The sequence below is a fragment of the Colossoma macropomum genome, unplaced genomic scaffold (genome assembly GCF_904425465.1).
Source record: "Colossoma macropomum unplaced genomic scaffold, Colossoma_macropomum, whole genome shotgun sequence".
In the NCBI taxonomy this organism is placed as follows: domain Eukaryota; kingdom Metazoa; phylum Chordata; class Actinopteri; order Characiformes; family Serrasalmidae; genus Colossoma; species Colossoma macropomum.
The window spans coordinates 3,979,824-3,999,896 of NW_023494794.1; the positions used below are offsets into that span (position 1 = coordinate 3,979,824).

The following is a 20,073-nucleotide window of genomic DNA, read 5'->3' on the forward strand; positions in this document are numbered from 1 at the left end:
CAAGTCTAAGTGTGTTTGTTTATGAGAGAGAGAGAAAACGAACAGAAGAATGTGTGCATATTTAGAACTCATTAGTATATTTGCTGTACAGATTGGCTCTTGATCTCCAGTCTCCTGAATTTTTGAGAGAAATAGCCTGTAAGGAGTAGCCCCCTTCCCTCACTCTCACATACACTCATCGTCGTCATCTTTCAAAAGTATCTCTCATCACTTCTTCAGCTTTAACTCTGCACTGACAGCATATATTGCCCTTAACAAAGAGGACCTTGAATTGTCTGTTTGGTTTGACAAACGCCTTCAAACTGCTGTCAAATAAACCAAACCACTAAGATACCGAAACATGACAGCTTGTGCAAGTAATCAACTTAAAACATCAAAAATACATGACAGACACACGTTGGCTGCAAACTCACTCGCCACAGCAGCGCTGATGCTAACTTCAGGGGCAGCAACATGTTTTGTTTAACAGTTCTTCTTTTGGAAATGACCTTTAGTTTGATAATGTGGTCTTCCACACACTGAGATCTTACAGATATTTTTCTCTTTGGTTTGGGGAATTCATTGTTTCCACCAAACTCTAAGTAAATTGGGCAAGTTTTCAGATTTAAAAATATGCTGCAACATATTGTAACATTTTTCAGACGTGTCCTGGGCATATTTACAGTTGCTAGGCTGTGAAGGACCTACTATGTGAATACATTTACTCCTGCGTCATGCTGAGGCAGACCAGGGCGGCATCTACTTAGTTGAGAATATCAAAGTCAGAAGCTTGCCATTTTGTGGGTGAAGAAGGCTAAACAATGACCTCTCTGTGACTTTGTATTTGTCTTTTTTACCATTATGAACAGCATAAGGTTATAAGTTCATTTTCACAGACCCTCCCCCCACCCCGGAATTTCGATTTAGAGACATTTAGGGGGTCCAAAAGGTTATTTCGAGACTCCCAGACCCCCCAGGACCCCTTGTATTTTGCTCCTTGGATGCCAGTATTTTTAAAAAATGATGGCGGTATTTTTAAAATTATCACGTCAAATTTGTATTCCATGTCCAAAAGCCCAAATAAACACATTCCAACCAATTAAAATTTAAGAGGAGTTCACTGCTTGGTGCTGTGTGAGCTCTATAATAGATGGCGCTGATGGAAAGAAGTGGAAAAATCAGAGCCAGGAAAAACCTCTAAGCGTGACAGTTGTTTAGTGACAGCCAGAGGTGTATTAAAGTGATTTTTTTTAGATATCTGTACTTTACTGTTTGTCACTCACTACGTTTCAAAAGAAAAATCTGTACTTTTTACTCACTACATTTTTTTTACTACCCCCTCAAATAACTCTCATCTGACTAGATGTGCTACAAAACAGTCCGTTTTTTTCTGTGTAAAACAAATTCCAACTAACATCTTTTTTAAACAAAATGTACAAAATTGCAAAATTTTGAAAAAGTTTGAAGTATTTTAGTTGTCTAATAGTTCACGAGAGAGTAGCTTTTGAGTTGTGCATGTGTTTTTCGTTTTGTGATTGTTTAGCTAAACATTACGGGCATGAGTAAGCATGGTTCAAATGCAGTTCTAATGCAGTCTTTCTACTAATCTAATTTCATAACTCTAAGGATAGAAATATGATTTCTCGTGCAGCCCTAATACACACTATTCATCAGCCCAGTTCCCTCATTATTTAACATGTAAAATTGTGTACACTGGAGTGTGTGTATGTGTTTGCATGTAGACCTGTCAGGATAATTACATAATCACCTGATCATTATTATTTGAGCAGACTGCTATTATTTGAGCTGATGACAGTTATTTTCCACAGTTGTTAGCTTTTACACATGCAAATAAAAAAAAACAAAACACATTTACTGAATGTTGTGAGTCTTACGAAAACAACAAAAGTTCCTAACTTCCGATTTGGTGCTATTATTCCTTTAGAGGGCATCTGCAGTCATTGGTTTGTTTAAGGTTTTTAACACCATTAGAGAACAGTGGTGAGTAATGTTTGAGGTTGTGCTTTGTCTTCATTTCAGAGCTATGAAGTAGCTAGGATGCAAAATATCAGTCAGTTTGGCCACTGGCTTATACTTTGTCTCTTTTTGTTCAATGATTTAATTAAATTGTTAATTGCAGTTATTTATATGACAATTAATCGTTTGCTATGATTACAACAGGCTTATATACATGTCTGTGTGATTTCACAGCCCCCCAGGGTCTTCCTGCTTGCCCTTTTGGGTTTTCCAGAACAAGGCAGACCATCTGCCCCATACACACACACACACACACACACACACACACACACACACACACAGAGAGAGAGAGAGAGAGAGAGAGAGAGAGAGAGAGAGAGAGAGACCAACAGGTGGAATGTAAGGAAGAATGGGGGAAAGACAGAGAGAGGGAGCAAAAGGAGAGGGGAAGGGTGAGGTTCTGTGATCTGTTGCTTAGCAACCAACATTGTTCCGTCTGGGGGATGTCACAATTTTCCAGCAAAAAGAGATTACACTGTGTCAGAGGTACAGGTGACTGAACCATACACATACACACACACACACACACACACACACACACACACACACACACACACACACACAGTCAAATTTAGACTTTGCTACCTAATGTCTTAAGGTTAACAGAGTGGCTGCTGAAATATATCCCTCTTTTGCTTCACCCATAGAGACACACACACAGCTCTGTAATTAGTCTCAGATTGTGTGTGCAGCTGGTTCTCCATTGTCGCTGAAGGGCTTTCATGTAAACAGAACGTGTGCACGCGTGCTTATGTCTGTTACTTAGTGCTGACAGCTGATTGTGCCAGAATGGCCTTTGCTGTCTATCTTTCTCACTCACAGTTTCTCACTTATTCTCTTTCATAATCATGTCTTATTTCTCACCTTCAACACAAACCCATCCAGCTCCAGCTGAGTCACTTTTGGAGGGAAAAAAACGATGCAGAAATAGAATGGAGAGACTCAAAGGAGGAGAGAAAAAAGAAGGGAGAGGGGGAGGGAGTGCAAGAAAGATGGGTGGGAGGAGAGAAATTCTCCTTCAGAGTCTATCACTGTTCAACTTTGACTCCAGGATGAGGCGCATTCAGTGCAGACAACTGTGTATACAGTCTAATATTCTGCTAAAACAAGTTTAGGTTAATGACATGTAATGGTAGCATTATATTGAGCAAAAAGGAGGCAAGACCAAAAAGGTCTACATGCTTTTGTGCCAGTCTCACACCGTCCTTTCACTCACACGTTTTTTGTTATTTAATATTCCTTCCAGTGCTTCTGTCACTTCAGATTTGCACTTGTAATATCTTTTGGCTTTGTACTTTTGGCTGTATGTTTGGAGGTGTTTTCTTGTTAAACAGTAAATACACCCCACTATTTTCAGCTGACTCCATGTTAGGAGGGGCACTGCAGTGATTGGGTTTGGAGGTAGGGCTGCGAGGGAAACCGGGCGGGCTAGGCTGCTGGGTTTTTATAGCTAACGTCAGCTACCAGAAAATATGGAGAGTGACCGAATCAAACAGCACTTTTGCAACTTCGAGGTCTTACGAGGCTGACGATTTTTCTTCACTACCATCCCCATCATTGATGTGGGAAAATATTTCTGATCAGGCAGTGCGTCTTCAGCCTTACCAGTATGAACCACTGACTCAAGCCGCCGAAGAGTTAACATTGTGCTGGAAAATGATTAAGAGCGAGCAGGAGAGGTATCCGAATGGAAGAACATTCCCTAAAACAGTGATAGCTAGCTTCTAATTATCTGTTCCGCAAGATCCATATCCCATAAAACCTGCATCTAAGAAATCAGGATGCACTGAATTCCAAATAAAGTAGATTTCTTTAAATATTGTCTAAGATTAATTCATTTTGACACGAAGCTATGAAAAACATACTTCTATTAGCCATTATTATGCCATTTTCTTCTGTACAGGTGCACTTATGGGCACTGTACAAATCTCTCACTTATTGAGAACACTCAAGTAGCGTGGTGGTCAAGGTATGTTAAAAATTAATGCAGAAAAAAAGCTAAACCAACCTTTGTAGCCTAAGCTTGTTAGCTTACGCTAGCCGTTCTCAGCATCACAACCTATCTTTTAGCATGCTGCCTGTTTGATTCCAAGCACAGAAGTATAACAGTGAGACTGAATCATACCAAACAGGTTGTTCACAGATGTGACCAGGTTGGGGTCGCAGACTGAATCACCTGTCACCCATGGTTTGCTGCAGTGGCCCTAAATCCTTAGGTTTGCAAGCTGTTCTTGGCGCTTAGCTATGTTGCATTACATTAAGTTCCCCCTCAAATTCATGTTACCTTTCATAAATCAAACCCTCGGGCATGCGCACTCACTGAACGCCAAGCAACACAGGAAAGTGACAAAAATTCAAGAAAGGCTGTACGGATGCAAGTTTGGGGCAGTCAGTAACAATGGCCCTTTAACGTTAACCTTTCTTGAACCTTTTCGGTTTCCGTATTTCCAGTGTTGCTTGCCCTTGATGTCTGTTCAGTGAGTCGCGCGCCGGAGGGTTTGATTTGTGAAGGGAATCGTGAATCAGATGTAACACCGGCAGCTTTATGGAGACTTGAAAGAATCCTCACTTAATCAGTCCTTCCGGTTACCTACTCATAAGTTGAACATTAGCAATAAATGTGCTAATCATAACATCATTACAAACTAAGCTCAGATTAATTGGGTTATTTACTGTTGTTACAGACATCTGGCATATTGCAACTTTGTTAGGTGGTGCTGGGGGTTTTTAGCTCAGTGTGTGAGTGTGGTTACCTCCTCGCTCAAGGCTCCTAGGCTTTCATGTTTATGAGTGCGGCACGAGTAGGGTGTCATCAGGGCGCAGTAACATTGGTTGATTGATTTGCATACTGTGTCATCACACTTTGGTACAAAGACACGTCATTCGCGCCTATAGCAGAGTTTAACCAGGGGGGGCGCAGCAGAGGCGGAACTGACCACAATAAAAATGATATTTTTTTACAGTTTGGAAAGATTTCAAGCAAGGCTGGTATATTTTATTATTACAGAGCAGTGCATTTCAGTTGTTAATGAAAAAAAAAGTCTTAGGGTGTAGTTACTCTTTAAAGCATCTGTCTTCTCCCCAGATTCAATTTCTTTGCCTACGAGATTACATTCTCCTCTGGTATCTCCCAGGACATCACTCCATTCATATTTCTTTTGGTGTGTATTACCCCAGTGCCATTTGCAGAGAAGCATCCTTATATAATGGTGCTCCCACCTTCATACTTCACTGGGGGTATAGTATTTCTTGAGATAATATGCACAACCCTTCTTTGTCCAAACATGAGAAGCAGAATTATTGCCAGAGTTTTACGTTTGTTTAGTCTGACCACAGTACATCGTTCCAAAAGAGTTCTGATTTGTCTGAATTTTTGTGTGCAAATTTTAGATGCACACTTGTCAAGTCAAGGGCGTTGTGAAATCTTGTGTGTCGCACTTGTCTGGGGATGATTAGTTGTGGTTCTGTTAACTGTTCACATACATATTATTGAACCAGATGTACTGAGAGGGATGTTTAAGGTCTTTCCTATAGCCCTGGAGCATTTACCAGTTTAGTGTTGTTTGGTAGTTTTGTGTCTGAGCCCCTTAACTATGATTGCTAATGTTAGTGGTTTTATGTTAGTAAGTTTGCAACAGTACAGTGGGCCCACGGTTCTGTATCACGGTTTTTGGGCCACGGTAATCGTACGATTTTGTTATCTTTAAGGAAAAAAATAAAAACATCCCCCTTTAAACAATGAACTCCTTTTTTTGCCTATAGACAAGAACTTTCTATTCAGAAAAATGCAGCATGACTCTACTGTATGAAATCAAGGGAAAAAACAAAAGTAAAAGTGGTTATTAGCTTTGAAAACCTGTGCTTTACCTTCTCAATTTTAAATAATTAAAGAGAGCTGTGTCAGTTAGTTTTCACTTTTTCTCTGTGATGTTTCTTAGAGTTTGGGAATGACTTTGCATGACTTTGAAATGTGTGTGGGAGGGGACGTTGTGAAGACCACCGCACACCTGATGCGCCATGTTGTGTAGTGCAGTATCACGTAGCAGAGAGCTGTTATAGAATGCCCGGAAGGAGAGCTGATAATAGCTAGGTTCAAGCTCATGTATACTCTCTACTCATAAATTAAATGAAATGAAGCTTTCAGGCATCACATATCATGCTTGGCATCCGTTTAACACCTTTTCACAAACTCACTGTTTTCAAGCTGAAAAAGGCTAGGATAATAATGTTAGCCAAGTTAACTTAGCATTAGCTGTTTACCTAAAAGACTGGCTGCTGGAGTCACAAGCACCGTTGCCTTGGAGGGCTGGTGCTAGTGTGCAGAACTTCATTGAAAAAATGTTTCGAATTTTTTAATGCTGCACGACACATTGTGGTGCATCTGGTGTGCAGTGGCCTTAAATTCTCCCTGTCTTGCTAGCACCCGCCATTGTCACATTGGAGCCGAGGGATTATTTGTTTTTGGTTCCCTCCTCTCTTCTCCTGCTCGTATTTGCATACAGAGCTCTGATAGGCTCCAGAGATGTTCTGTGGATCTGAATGTACAATGAGCATGTAGTCTGCAACAGAAAAAGCACGTTTTTATAGGAAAATGTAGGGCATATTGTAATATCGCGATTCATGCGTGCAAATTGCACCACAGGGGACGTACCGATCAGTTCAATAACATACTTTGTATCATTGCATCCCTAATGTACAGTGTGGCTTTCAGGGAGGGGCTTTTGCTAGAACAGCAAATGACTTCACAAGGAGTCAGCTCTAATAAAGCAGTAGATAGAAGAGGATTTTTAAAGGCATTGGAATGTGACAAGTCTTATTACACCAATGTTGAGTATTAGACAGTAGTCAGTGGGGAATATATAGATGTCAGAAAACCTTTCTATGAAGAGAACACGATGAATATGAAAAATAAGAGCTTGTTAGCAGAAACGCACCACACCGCTAAGTTCTGACCCCAAGTGCTGCAATATTTATATATGACAATTCACAGTCGGGGGAAAAAAGTCATAGCAGTCAGTAACTCACTGTTTAACATTTTAGCAATTTTTTTTAAACACATCTGATTTTTTAGCACCTTAAAGTCAGTATCTATATCGGTCACAAAAAGTTCATATCTGTCAGGCCCTGACTACCAGACTGTGTGATTTCTCTTGGACAGCTTGATCTTCATGTGGTTGATTTAACCATGCAATGATGTATTTGCTCCCTCCTTGCAGCTGATCTCCAGTGATGCAGATGGAGCCATACAGAGAGCCGGGAGGTTCAGGGTGGAGAATGGCTCATTAGATGAGGTGAGTGCGCGCACACGCACACACACACACGCGCGCACACACACACACACATACACACACACAAAATCAGTTTTTTTTTTTTCACCCTGTACAACAAGAGGAAAAAATGCAAAAGAACAGGAAATTCCCACTCAGTAAATAAATCACGGACAGAGAAATGCAAAGAAGGTGAAGACCAAAAGTCTGATACTCTTCTTGTTCAATTATTATACCAAAGTCAGTCAGGCTCGGTGTGTACCAGTGCATTTGTGGGCATAGATGACATGCACATGGATGAGCACAAGCAACAATCAAAGCCAAGTGACTCAATGTTATTCAATCAGTGGAGTGTTTAGCTGCAAATGCAACACCCCTTTTTTCTCTCCCCTCTTTCTCCTTTTTCATCTCAAGCACCTGACTGTAGCTATGACAACCCAGGCTGTTTTGTCCTCTCAAAAGGAGCAAGGGTGGACCTGGGTGTAAATGGTTGAGAGAGAGTTTTCGGCTCAGCGATTGGTGACCCTGGCTTGGTGTGCACTGCGCTTTGTGGCTTAATAGCACTTTAACAGCTATTGGCATTCATAGAAGAACTCGTTGAAAGTGATTATAGGGTGAATGACAATGACAGACCTGTGATCAGGTGGCAAGATTTGCATGTGTTCAGGTATGTTTGTGTGGGATAGGCGATATGATGACATTTATCCTTATCGCAATAAATTGTCACAATATGCCTTTCTGAGTGTATCGTGGATGTCAATTAATACTTGAATACTGACCAGCTGCATTTTCAGTACAAAGAGAGAATGATGGGGCCTGTTGAACTGTGTTTTGTTCAGCATAGTATGTGAAACTACTTTAATTAAGAAGTGCCTTTAAAAATATATTGACACAAATATTTTTTTTATTTATTTTTTTTTAAACTGACAATCTCTTGAAAGTGTTTGGTTGGTCTTCCAGATTTATCCTCAGGCAGCGTGTGCTTTTTACTTGAGGCAGTTTTTCTCAGCATTTGCTAGTCCCTTCATTAATTAGTCACTGCACTCCATTCCAAAACTGACCTGTAAGAGCGACACTGCCTTTGCTGTAGGCACACTCAGCTGGGATTTTTCTGGGGACTTTATTATTTGTCTCAGAAAACACACACTGAACTGGAGCTAATGTTTCTGGAAAAGATGTTTAACGAATTCCTGGAAAACTCCACCTGTCCTTTACCTTATTTCATATTTGTGTTTGTCCATTGCTACTTGAATGGGCTTAAGAACCCCCCATTCTTATTCCATGAGCCAGTGCTCCAAAGCAAGGCCCACATCTTCTCCTTGCCCTGTAATGAACTCCAGTGGTCCCAATAGTCAACGGCAGTTAAATAAAAGTTCTCAACAGTATAGACAACGAAACAAAACACCCACAACTCTAAGCCATTAACATCTATGTAGTTGTGCCTTTACATCTATGGCCAGAAATAATGTACTGCTTTGGGTCTTTAAAAACTTTTAAGGCTACTGGTGCATTGTTAAAGCTCAGCTTGAAAAGCTTTAAGGCTTGTATTACATTACTACTTATAATAAATGATAATTGTTCACCATTTTTGTCTTCAAAGAGGAAAAAGAAATCTTGTTTGAGAATAAACTAGGACACCCAAAATGAGACTGAAAAAAGCAGACATCTGGCCATTGTACTGAATACCTATAAGCACATACACCGTAAGCACCATATGCTGGTGGGGAAGATCTTTAAGTTAGGCATACAAACTGAAGTGCTGGCATCTGATTCCATCATCATGGGTGTTGTTCACTATTGCTAACCTTTTGGTATTGAAACTAAAGGCTCAGGTGTTCCACAGAACAGTACAAGGACGATATAAAATAGGGGCATTTTCTGTAGTTTACCATAACTGAGTTCTACTTACAAATTATTATTAAGTTTTTAACATGGATTGTGAAGTTATACATAGTACTTATTAAAACAATACATGACTTTTAATGTTAAAATGTATCAGTTGTAACGAAACGCAGTCTTAATAGAGTAACGCAATACATGAAAGAGTTTTTGGTGTCGTAGAGTGATGTGTGTTGCTTCTCTGCGGGACGGTTCTTGTAGACTACTGACTACACCCCAGGAACCTGGAGGAGAACAGATGTCCATCTGGAGAACCCAGAGTACCACACCAGATGGTTCTTCAAGTACTTCCTGGGAAAAGGTGGGATTTTTGCTGCCAACTCTGTACTTGCTCACACATGCTCTCTCTCGCTCTCTCATACACACACACACGTCATATGCTTCAATTCATTTAGCAATATGGCAACATTCCTTTGTCATTTTCTGGTCAGTTCCAACATAGCAGCCCATTTAAAGGGGAATTCCACAAATCGTTCAGCGTTTCTGCATAATTCAATCATTAAATTATAAACAAAGTCATTTTGATGCAAAATGTTCCATTCTAGTGAAACCTACTGAGTCAGAATTGTTCATTGGTGGTGATACGTACTAGATGTCAGAGGTATTTAATGCCTCTAAATTAGAGTTAGGCAATGTCTACAAAACTGGTATATGATGATGCCTACAGGGAAACACTGCAATCGATGGTGACATCGGGGTGGGGGTGGTGGTAGCGTTAGTCTTACAAAGGTACTGTAAATACTCGACACTCCTTAAAATATTCGTCAGTTGAGATCTCTGGGTAGGTAATAAGTAATAAATGTAGTTTTCCAGTACCAGGCAGAGCATGTGAGCGATGCGGAGTGGGAGTGGAGCGGGGCGAGGAGTGTTTTTTCTGAAAGTTGGAGCATCAGCGCTCTCTCTTGCTCCGAAATCATTCCAGTATCGTGCAATCACATGAGCCAGTTATTCTGTAAAGTTATTCTGTGAAATGGAATACACTGCTTGATTCCTTAGACATTGCTTTATGGTAGTTTTGCTGTAAAATTTGACTAAAATGTATTTTTTTTTAAAAATTCATTCATGCTGGAGATTTACATGCAGGGCAGGGTAAAATAGAACCAAAAGAAACTTACCTCTATCATTACATACCAACATTACGTATAAAGAAAAAAAAAAACACAGCTATTCCACTTCTTTTTTGAACAGTATAAAAACAAAAAGAAAAAAGACAATATTTGAATTCACTGCAAGTCAGTAATTTTCTATTTAATGCATCATTTCACATCCAACCACTCTGAATGACTTTGTTTACCTCTTTACGATTGAATTATGCAGAAATGTTGAAACTTTGAAAAAAAGTTTTAACAAAATGTTCAGTTGTTCAGTTGCTGTTGTTGGAATGAACGCATTTTGTGCAATTTAGTTATCAATCAATTTAATGTTTTGCCTTTTGGTGAAGACAAGCCTTAAGAGCTCTTTTGCTTTTAAAGGCATTTTTGAAGTATCAAAAATGACCCTTATGTTAAAAATCTTAAAATAATAGGACTGTGTGCAAAAATAAATGAACATGCATACGCATACACTCACACAAGAGCAAGGGAGATAATGCAGTTAAAGTCTGTCTGGCTTCTTTTGTAATAACATTGTCAATGCAGTGTGTGAGAACCCTCTGCTGCAGCACTATCATTCATATGCTCTCTCTCTCTCACAGCTCTGCAAAGCACACACTCGTTGCCACTGCATGCTCAGGAAGCAGATGCCTGCATTATGTCGTCTTAATTGATTTAAATCAGTACAAATACCTTTTAGAGACAGAAAGGAGGAGAGAAAGAGAGAGAGAGAGAGAGAGAGAGAGAGAGAGAATATGCAACACAGGGAAGGGTGGGGACAGTGAAACAGAACAGATCCTTGTGCTGTAATTGAGTTTCAGTCTCTATTCATTTATCTTCTGTCTCCTAACCACCTCTCTGGTTTTGTCCAAAATAGCTTTGGCAAACTTTTGTGCTTTCCCCCCACTTACTTCACTGTGCATATTAATATCTATGATTACCCTAAGAGACTGATTAGTTTTTATTTCTGTCGCAAATGTGAATGCATTCTTAGCTAAATATTGCTGCTGTCGCGCAAGAAACATCTCTAAATTTGGAAACACCAGTTGTCCTTTACATCAAATTAAATATATTTAATAAAAAAAAAATAGAAACATCTTGTTATGTTAACTTCCACTACAAGTTAATGTTTTTACATTCTTTTATAACATTACCATTTTGGAGATTTTGGAGGGTTTTTTTTTTCCCCAACAGCGATGATATATACATGTTCAGCTGCAAGTTTGTATCTCTCCATCAGTCTGTCTGCTTGTCTACACAATATATTTCATTTTTGTAACGTTCTAAATTTTGACTCTAGTGCATCAGAACTATGTTGGTGTGGATGCAGAGAAGAACCCGTTTTACCTTTCTGTGGTTCTATCGGACCAGAACAACCAGAGAGTTCCCCAGTACAGAGCCATCCTCTGGCGCAAGACGGTAAGTGTGTCTGTTAAGGTCGGTGACTCATTCTTGCCTGTTTCTGGTCATTCTGTTCAGCCACTATTAGTGCCAGTAGTCTATTTGATTACATCATTAGAGGTTGATGTTTTGTGTTAAAACAAACACCCACCCACCCCACACACACACACACGGGTAATGGTCTAAAGATTCATTTTGTTGATGCATTGTTTAGAATTCCTCATGACGTGACTTGCATCGATCGCAAAGGAAAAAAATTACATTGAATGGTTTGGTTAATTGTAAATGCTACAAATCTGAACTGAACAAAACAAACTTTTTAAAGAAATGTGTGTTATTTAAACAAATGTGATATTTTCATACATATTAAGTGCCATGCAGCTTGTTGAGTTGTGCGTTCACAAGCTAACCATTGACACAGATGATGCAAAAAGATTTATGTAGTACTTCCGAAGCACTGCTAATCCTCAATGTCAATATCCAACAAAGCTATCTATTTTGGTTTTAATTCAAGTTTAGCAGACTTTAACAAGCCAAACGATCTATATGTGGATGCCTTGTGCAGTAGTGAGCTAGTAAAAAGTAGTGAAGTTACCTTAGCTAACTGCTGCTTCTTAAACATGTCAATTTGAGACTGTTTTGCTTTTACTCAGTGTGCTCACACATTAACTCACCCACCAGCCACCCTCTGTTTTTGCTTAAATAGCATGATAAATATTTAATATTTAAGAAGCTAGAATTTTTTAATCAAATCTCTGAATTGAATTGCTGTTTAGTGTTTTAAATCAGATTGAATTGTTCTTAATTTACAAAAATCACTTTAGAATCTAAACGAAAACCAATGAATCAAATCGATTCCCTGAAAGATTCACACCCCTACCAGTAGTTTATCTATTTATATAGCGGAATAGGTGTCATTTATGAAGTACAGCAAATGCTTTACAAGTCTCTCTCCTGCTTCTTCTTCATTGTTGTCATGTATTTCTGTATAACCCGCTGTGCGACTTCAGCCTAATCACTGTGTGACACACATCCCTGTTTGTTGTTTTTTTCTGCAGGGTACTCTTAAGATTAGCCTTCCCTACAGCCCCACAAAAACACTATCGGTCAAATCTATATTAAGGTAAGCAATACACGTCTGTGGATCTATGTCCAGTATGTGGTTTACATAGTCTGCGTGTGAAAACCAGAGAAAAATGCATACCAACATTTCATCTTCACATGAAAACATTTGAAATTTTTAGTCATGATGCAATCTTAATACCTTATTGCACTTATTCTACACACACAGATGTTCTTAACCATTTAGAGCCTGAGCCTAAGCCTAGAAGTGACTGGTTGGACATACATATCTATGCATTTGACTGTAACTTGGTGATATATTACACTGTTATCAAGTAAACTGTATGGTCTAATTCAGTACAAACTTCACTTTTCACAAATATACAGCATTAAAGATGACAAAAGTGTACAAATCAGGGCAAGTAAGTGGAAGTCTTTGTTGCCTGTATGTATGTGTCTGTGACAGTTTTTCCCGAAATCTGTACACTGTGATTTAATGAGTGGGCATTACAGATGACTCTGTGGCTGTAGTGTAGATCAGGGATGGGATTTTTTTGCAGGGTTGTATGACAAACAATGCTGCATTTAGCATGTGAGTAAGCTGAGTGGCTTCAACATGGGATACATTAACTTGGAATTTGATGTTTGTTGATAGAAAACATCATTTATTTATTTAATTGTAGTTTAAACACAAGGTGTTGTAAACATGTCTGAGGTGACATGTTTGGTCTTTAAAGAGTTAACAAGGAATTCATTCAAACTTTGATAACAATTGTTAAGTTCCTCTCTGTCTCATCTGTGTCCTTTTGTATCTTTTTAACACTCTACAGTGCCATGAACATGGACCGCTTTGAGAAGGGCCCTAGAGAGATCCTTAACCCAGAGATCCAAAAGGTGTGAATCACGCCTGTCATCTGTTCCTTTTTCTGATCTTGACCTGGGAGTTCCGTTCAACATCCTGGCCTTTTTGTCCTGCCTGCACCAGAGAGCATTGTTAGAGATAATGAGTGTTTTTTGCATTAGGGAGAGCTGATGACTTGAGAGATGCTGATTAATGGTCTGATCTTTACTGTTTCTAATTCCTTTCAGGACTTATTGGTGCTAGAAGAGCAAGAGGTATTGTTGGGATTGAAATGTATTTATTTATTATTTGAATAATTTTGTAATAATTTTCTAAAAAAATCTCTGTGCATATATTTACAGGGCAGTGTAAACTTTAAATTTGGAGTGCTCTATGCCAAAGATGGTCAGTTGACAGATGATGAAATGTTCAGTAACGGTGAGCACAGTGCTACTGCCTAAATTTTATCATTCTATATAAAAACTATCACATCTCTATTAAGTGGCTTATGGTGTTTGTAAGTTTCCTCTGATTTTGATATTGTGAAATTTCTGCAGAGACTGGAAGTGAAAACTTTGATAAGTTCTTGAATCTGCTTGGTGACACAATCTGTCTGCAAGGCTGGGCTGGGTACAGAGGAGGCCTGGACACTAAGAGTAAGACATACAGTCATGCACATGCACTTATGTGCATGAACCTCCAGAGATATTTCCAAAAAGCAGGTCACTAATACTATTAAGCTTTTTATTAAAATGTATAACATTTAATTTTCCTCTTCTTTGCGCGCGCTCTCTCTAGATGACACTACAGGAATTCACTCCATCTACACAGTTTATCAGGGTCATGAGCTCATGTTCCATGTATCTACCATGTTACCTTACTCAAAAGAGAATAAGCAACAGGTGGGTCTCAGCATGTGCACACACAAACACACAGTCTTTGTCAAATCAGCTGAACAAGAGAGCATAGAAATGTTTTGAATCAAATTAAACATAGAGCGGTAGAGGTGGCTTTAGATTACCAAGGTCAAATATGCTGTTTTTGGTTCAAGGCACTGGACATTTTTTGACTTTTATTATGCTTTAGTCAGAGGCTGGAGGTTAGAAATTGTTGTGATGTGAATGACGGCATTCTGGTGTTAACTTAGGCTGACCTGAATATTTTGAATAATAAATTAGTATTTGTTCGTCACATTTGTTCGTTTCTCTGTTTAGTATGTGGAAGCTTCGTCTTGTTTCTTAAGCCACAAAAATTGCAACCCAAAATATTTTCATCAACAAATGCCCTTTAGATAGAAGAAGAATTGTTAATAATCTGATTTAGTTGAACACATTGTAACTTCATGCCAGACATCCACGTCACCTAACCTCACAGCGCAATAAACTGCGAAAAGGGCAGAGAAATGCAAAGTTTGCAAACAGAGGTTGTTATATCATAGAGCAGTGGTCACCAGTCCTGGTCCTGGTCCTGGTGATCTACGTTCATGCTGAGTCTGGTTCCAACCCTAATCTGCCACACCTGCTCAAGCTCATTACCTTCTTCAGAACTCTTGACCTTTGGCTGTACCATTGGTGTTAGGTAGGCGGGAGATGCAGGTTGGAACTAAACTCTGCGGGAAAGTGTATCTCCAGGAGCAGGGTTGGTGACCCACTGCGATATAGGAAGAATGATCTCACATATGTAGTGACCCTTATGTGAGTACTGCCATGCATTCATTTCACACAGCACTGTTATGTAGCTCTATTTTTCTTTCACTGTTTCATACTGTTTCACGGTACACAATCACAATATACTAATACAGTCACAAGGTGCTTGTAGTGCCACATTCAAAACCAGCGATTAATGCTCAATTTGTAATGAAGCATGTAGTTGGTCAGCACTGTTTCCACAGTATGCTCAGAGAAGTACATTATTTATCACGTAAAAAAAACCACAATAACATTAAAATAGTCATATAGCCTGCCTATACTTCAAATATTATAGTTTTTAAGGCCAATTTTAAGAAGAGTATTCAAAGCCTCTAAAATGGGCTAGTCCTACTGTTAAACAGAAATTGAACTGTGTTGGACTTCCCTTGAAATGAAACTTGAGTACTTGCTTTTCTTGTTTGCATCAGAGCAGATAGAACAGATTGGTCAAAGCATATGGAATGCCCCACAGGTAAACAAAATGCAAGATATTTTAAGGTTGACAGACAGTTAAACACAGACAGAAAGAAAAAGAGAATTTGGAGAGGCAGGAGAGGAGCCACGTCTGTAGCACAGTGAGCGGTAAGGTCGAAGAGGCTATATATATCATTCCAGAGCCATGGATACATGGATATCACAGCAGTCAGTCTTTCACTCCTTCTCTCTCTCCTCCATGCTCATTCTCCCTCTCCCCCATCTCTGTCTACCCTTTCTCATTATTTTTCCCCTTTAGGGATGTTTTGTATTCAGTGTCAAACATTGTAACACTATTCCCATACAGAAAGCAGTAATTCATCTCATTTTTTCCTCCAAGTATCAGCTTTGCCTTTCACCTCTCTGTCCCTGTTTCTCCACTTTCCTCCCTACCTCTCCATGCCTGAATTGATAAGCTCTAGTTTCTTGACATGAGAGAAATTCTTGTCATCTTGATTGATATTGTGCTGTGCCTCCTTGAATAGTACATTGTATTACTTCATGTCTAAGGAGGGATGTTGTTTCCTTCACCAATTTGTTTGAGAGTGTGAGGCAGCTGACTAGCAATTGAGTACAGGTGGGCAATATGGCAAAATGTAATATCACAATACTTTAGGAAGTATTTTACGATACACTGACATCTGATAAGTTAGAACAGACGAAGTAGTGCCACATTTTAAAAATACTATCAAAAACTGTGAATCCAATTATTTGTATTTACCATTTCTTGCTGGACTAAATCCAATTAAATATGACTCATAATTCTTTGATTCTAAGCAGTCATGCAGTTGCTCAGAAAAACAGTGACATATTTTGATGTTATTTATCACGATAATGATAAATATTGTCATACTGCCCAACTACAATTGAGACATATCAGGAGAAAATCTGCAGCTTTAGAAGTAAAGGTGATAATTTAGAAAATCTCAAAGATCTGACTTGTCTTTTATGATGCCAAAGTCAGTTATAAGGTTATGATCTATTTCTGTTTTGCCTGTATTTGACTTCTCAACTAATCCACTAACAAATTAAAACACAGCGTTCAACTAAAGTGCAGTATCTTGTGACATATTAAGTAATTGTCTGGACCTGTGAAAAGAATGAGAATGATTTTCTTATTCTGTTCCAGGAATCCATTAGCTTATGAGATTGGACAAGGTCATTAATCAAAGTGGCTGATTTTGACAGTGAGCTCGTAGTTGTTTTCGGCAGACCAGATTAGAATGAAAATGCCTGCATAGAATTGGTACTGTTACTACTGAGGCAATATGTGGGATTTTTTGAAGGAAGTCTATTTCGGGTGAATGTGTTTAAAACTAATTTATTTCTTCAGCATGCTGACTGTTAAAGTGAGTAATACTTCAAATATCATTCTGCATGGTCATGTCGCAGAGGAAGTTCAAGGGTTTTTAAAAGGAAAATAGGAAGTATTTAAAAGAGTGTGCAGCTGCTAAAAAGGTCACTGTGTTATCATCAAAGGATTTCTATGTTTTTGCCTATTTCAGCTTCTTCAGCCAGAAACCGGTGTACCATATCTTCCTATGAGGAAATTATATCGGAACACTTGTTTTTTTATGACATAGAAGTTGTGTAAGCAGTTTTACAAGCATTTAAAGTGATTAGATATGGGTTAGTTTAGTGTACTCTCTAAAATGTACACTGTTGAAGATAAAACAACAACTACAACTGTAAGCTTAAAAAACTGAAATTAAATGTAAATAAACAATAATTAATTGCCATTAAAACCGAAAAATAAAACAGAAAGTGTTAGGCCTACTGTGTATTCACAACTAATGCACAACTGTCATTTTCTGTGTGTGATAAGTAAAAGTTCAGTCCCATAAAATTGCTCATATATTGTTGATGATCATGTACATCATTGGCCACATGCCTGGATATTATACCATGACTAGTAAAACTAAAATTGAAATCTCAAAAAATGACCAAGACATAGAGTTTGTCATTTAGTTAGGTTTTGTATGTTCAAATGACATTCTTGTATGATACAGTGCAGAGAAAATATATGATTGCCCTTGATTCTGCTATAGACACATACTGGCAAATAGACTATAAAAGAAAATATAATATTTTGATTGTTAAGCTTTTGAACACAAAAAAACAAGGATTGATAGTATTATTGCTAGTGAAGAAACAGGAGGTAAATATGAAATAAACCACAAAAAAAGTGACAAAGAAACAAAATAAAAATCACTGTCAAATGACACATAAACTGGCTGGAGCAAACAACAGCAACACAGCAAACAGAAGTTTAAAACAGAGTCTCCAGAGAAGGTTTTGAATACTGCTACAGTCTAGTTAGAAAAAAGATGGTAGAATACAGATATTAAAAAATGTAATATACTCACTCATGCATGACATTTCGTTGAAAAGGGATGAAATGTCCGTCTGTACAGTCCACAGGAACATGAAAGTCATTTAAATTCTCTGCAGGGAAAATCCTCAGAACAGCCCAAGTGTTGATCTCTCGTTACAAATAGCAAACGAAGCAGCCAAAGCTTTTTTCATGGTGACTTGCAGGATTAGAAAATTTCTTCTTTAGTTTCTTTGTGGATAATCTCAGTGGTAGCTTAGATTTGTTTGTGTTTTTTTTGGCCTTTGCAAGAAGATCTCCATCTAGTGGCTGGAGGATATAATTACATGACATGTCTTTCTATATTACTCTTAGATTAGGGGCGGACAACTCCAATCCTGGAGGGCTGGTGGCCTGCACGGTTTGTTGATTTACCTACTCAAACATACCTGATTACTCCTATCTGTTGATTGCCAGGTTTATTGGGTGTGTTAGTGTAGGGAAATTCCAAACTTTGCTGGACACCAGCCCTCCAGGACCGGAATTAGGCACCCCTGTCTCAAATTTCCTATGCTGTTGGTTTTGCCAGATTGTGGTATACTGTCTGAGAAAAATTCAGACATTTTCTTCTTAAGTGTTATGACTGTGTTGATGTGTTATAAAACTACAATTTAATTGTGAAATGTAATACTTCATGGTTATCCCAAGCCATCCAAAGCCAAATTCTAGAGCTTTTACACTTAGGATGTCTTGTTTGTTTTTCAATGCAAAGCACTTCATACAGTTTTGCTTGTGACACACTTACACTTAGCAGGCTTAAGATTCTCCACAAAACCCAAAACATACCTGACATAAGATGAGAATGCAAGGTACATTAGATACTGCTGCTGATGCTGCAGTATGACAACAACTGTTTGTTGATACAGGAAACATTCAGTTGATCAGAGTAGCTAGGCTGTGGAGATGAACACAAAAAACACATGCTGTTTGCAAAACTCAATTGCTGTTATGTAAACAAAGACATAGAATGGTTTGATGTGAAATGGTTCATTGTAGGGAAACCTACCAATAGGAACCAGGGGTCAGAAACCAGGAGTCATGATGTCTACAACATAAATACAGCCATTTTATTTGCTATCCAAAATAAGCAATGAACCTTCACTTCTGAGCATTATGTGTAATGCTGATTATGGTAAAGTAGTGGTAAATCCAAAAAACATTTCTTTGGGCACTGTTTTGCCTTAACACACCCTATATGTACTCCACCATAAATGGCTTTTAAAATACATTTTATACTAAATATTATCTAGTAACTATAATAATACAATGTCTTAGGCATCAGGTAGCATATTTGTAACCATTTAATGTAACAACTTTATGCAGCATAGCTTTCAGAGGCCTTAATTACTTCAGATCTCTTATGACTCAATAGGTTTATTTCACATCAAACCACTCTGAATGACTTAATTTATAACAATATAATTATCCAGAAAGTTTGAAAAATCCTTTTTAACAATAAAATATTTTGATGTAGTATTTTTTTTATTGGCAGCTGCAGGTTTTTATCTGTCTGTCGTTCTCTCTCCCTCACTCAGATCAGATGTCAAGTTGAGTATGAGCGGAGCTCTTGAGCTACTTGTGGAAGCATTCACAATAGCTGGATTTTCAAAGCGTCTGCACTTGCTCAAGGCCTTAGCTCCCCTCAGCAGAGAACCACTCGAACTCTCACTGTCAATCCACATTTACCCATATCGACTGTGAAAAGAGCATATACTACACACACACACACACACACACACACACACACACACACACACACACACACACAGTACATTCACATTGACCAAGCATGAACAGAGAACACTCAAACACACCTAACCTCCCTACCCATACAGGCACAGTATTCTGTGTTCTGTTTTAGTAATGAATAGAATGCAGTAGAATAAATGAGCAAATCTACTGTCACCTGGAGATGGCATGATTTTCAATCATTTTCATCATTTTTAGTACATATTTCTAACAT

The 20,073-nt window shown here is 38.5% G+C and overlaps 1 protein-coding gene across 5 annotated transcripts in view; it reads left to right on the plus strand.

Moving 5' to 3' along the window:
• garnl3 (GTPase activating Rap/RanGAP domain like 3) overlaps positions 1-20,073 on the plus strand; it is a 93,031-nt gene that overhangs the window by 51,942 nt on the left and 21,016 nt on the right. For all 5 annotated transcript variants that reach the window (XM_036579928.1, XM_036579933.1, XM_036579931.1 and 2 more), the window contains exons 3-11: positions 7,233-7,307; positions 9,384-9,483; positions 11,574-11,692; positions 12,733-12,797; positions 13,567-13,630; positions 13,826-13,852; positions 13,940-14,015; positions 14,135-14,233; positions 14,376-14,479. In XM_036579928.1, coding sequence (XP_036435821.1) covers positions 7,233-7,307; positions 9,384-9,483; positions 11,574-11,692; positions 12,733-12,797; positions 13,567-13,630; positions 13,826-13,852; positions 13,940-14,015; positions 14,135-14,233; positions 14,376-14,479 — 729 coding nt within the window. The remainder of the gene's footprint in view (positions 1-7,232; positions 7,308-9,383; positions 9,484-11,573; positions 11,693-12,732; positions 12,798-13,566; positions 13,631-13,825; positions 13,853-13,939; positions 14,016-14,134; positions 14,234-14,375; positions 14,480-20,073) is intronic.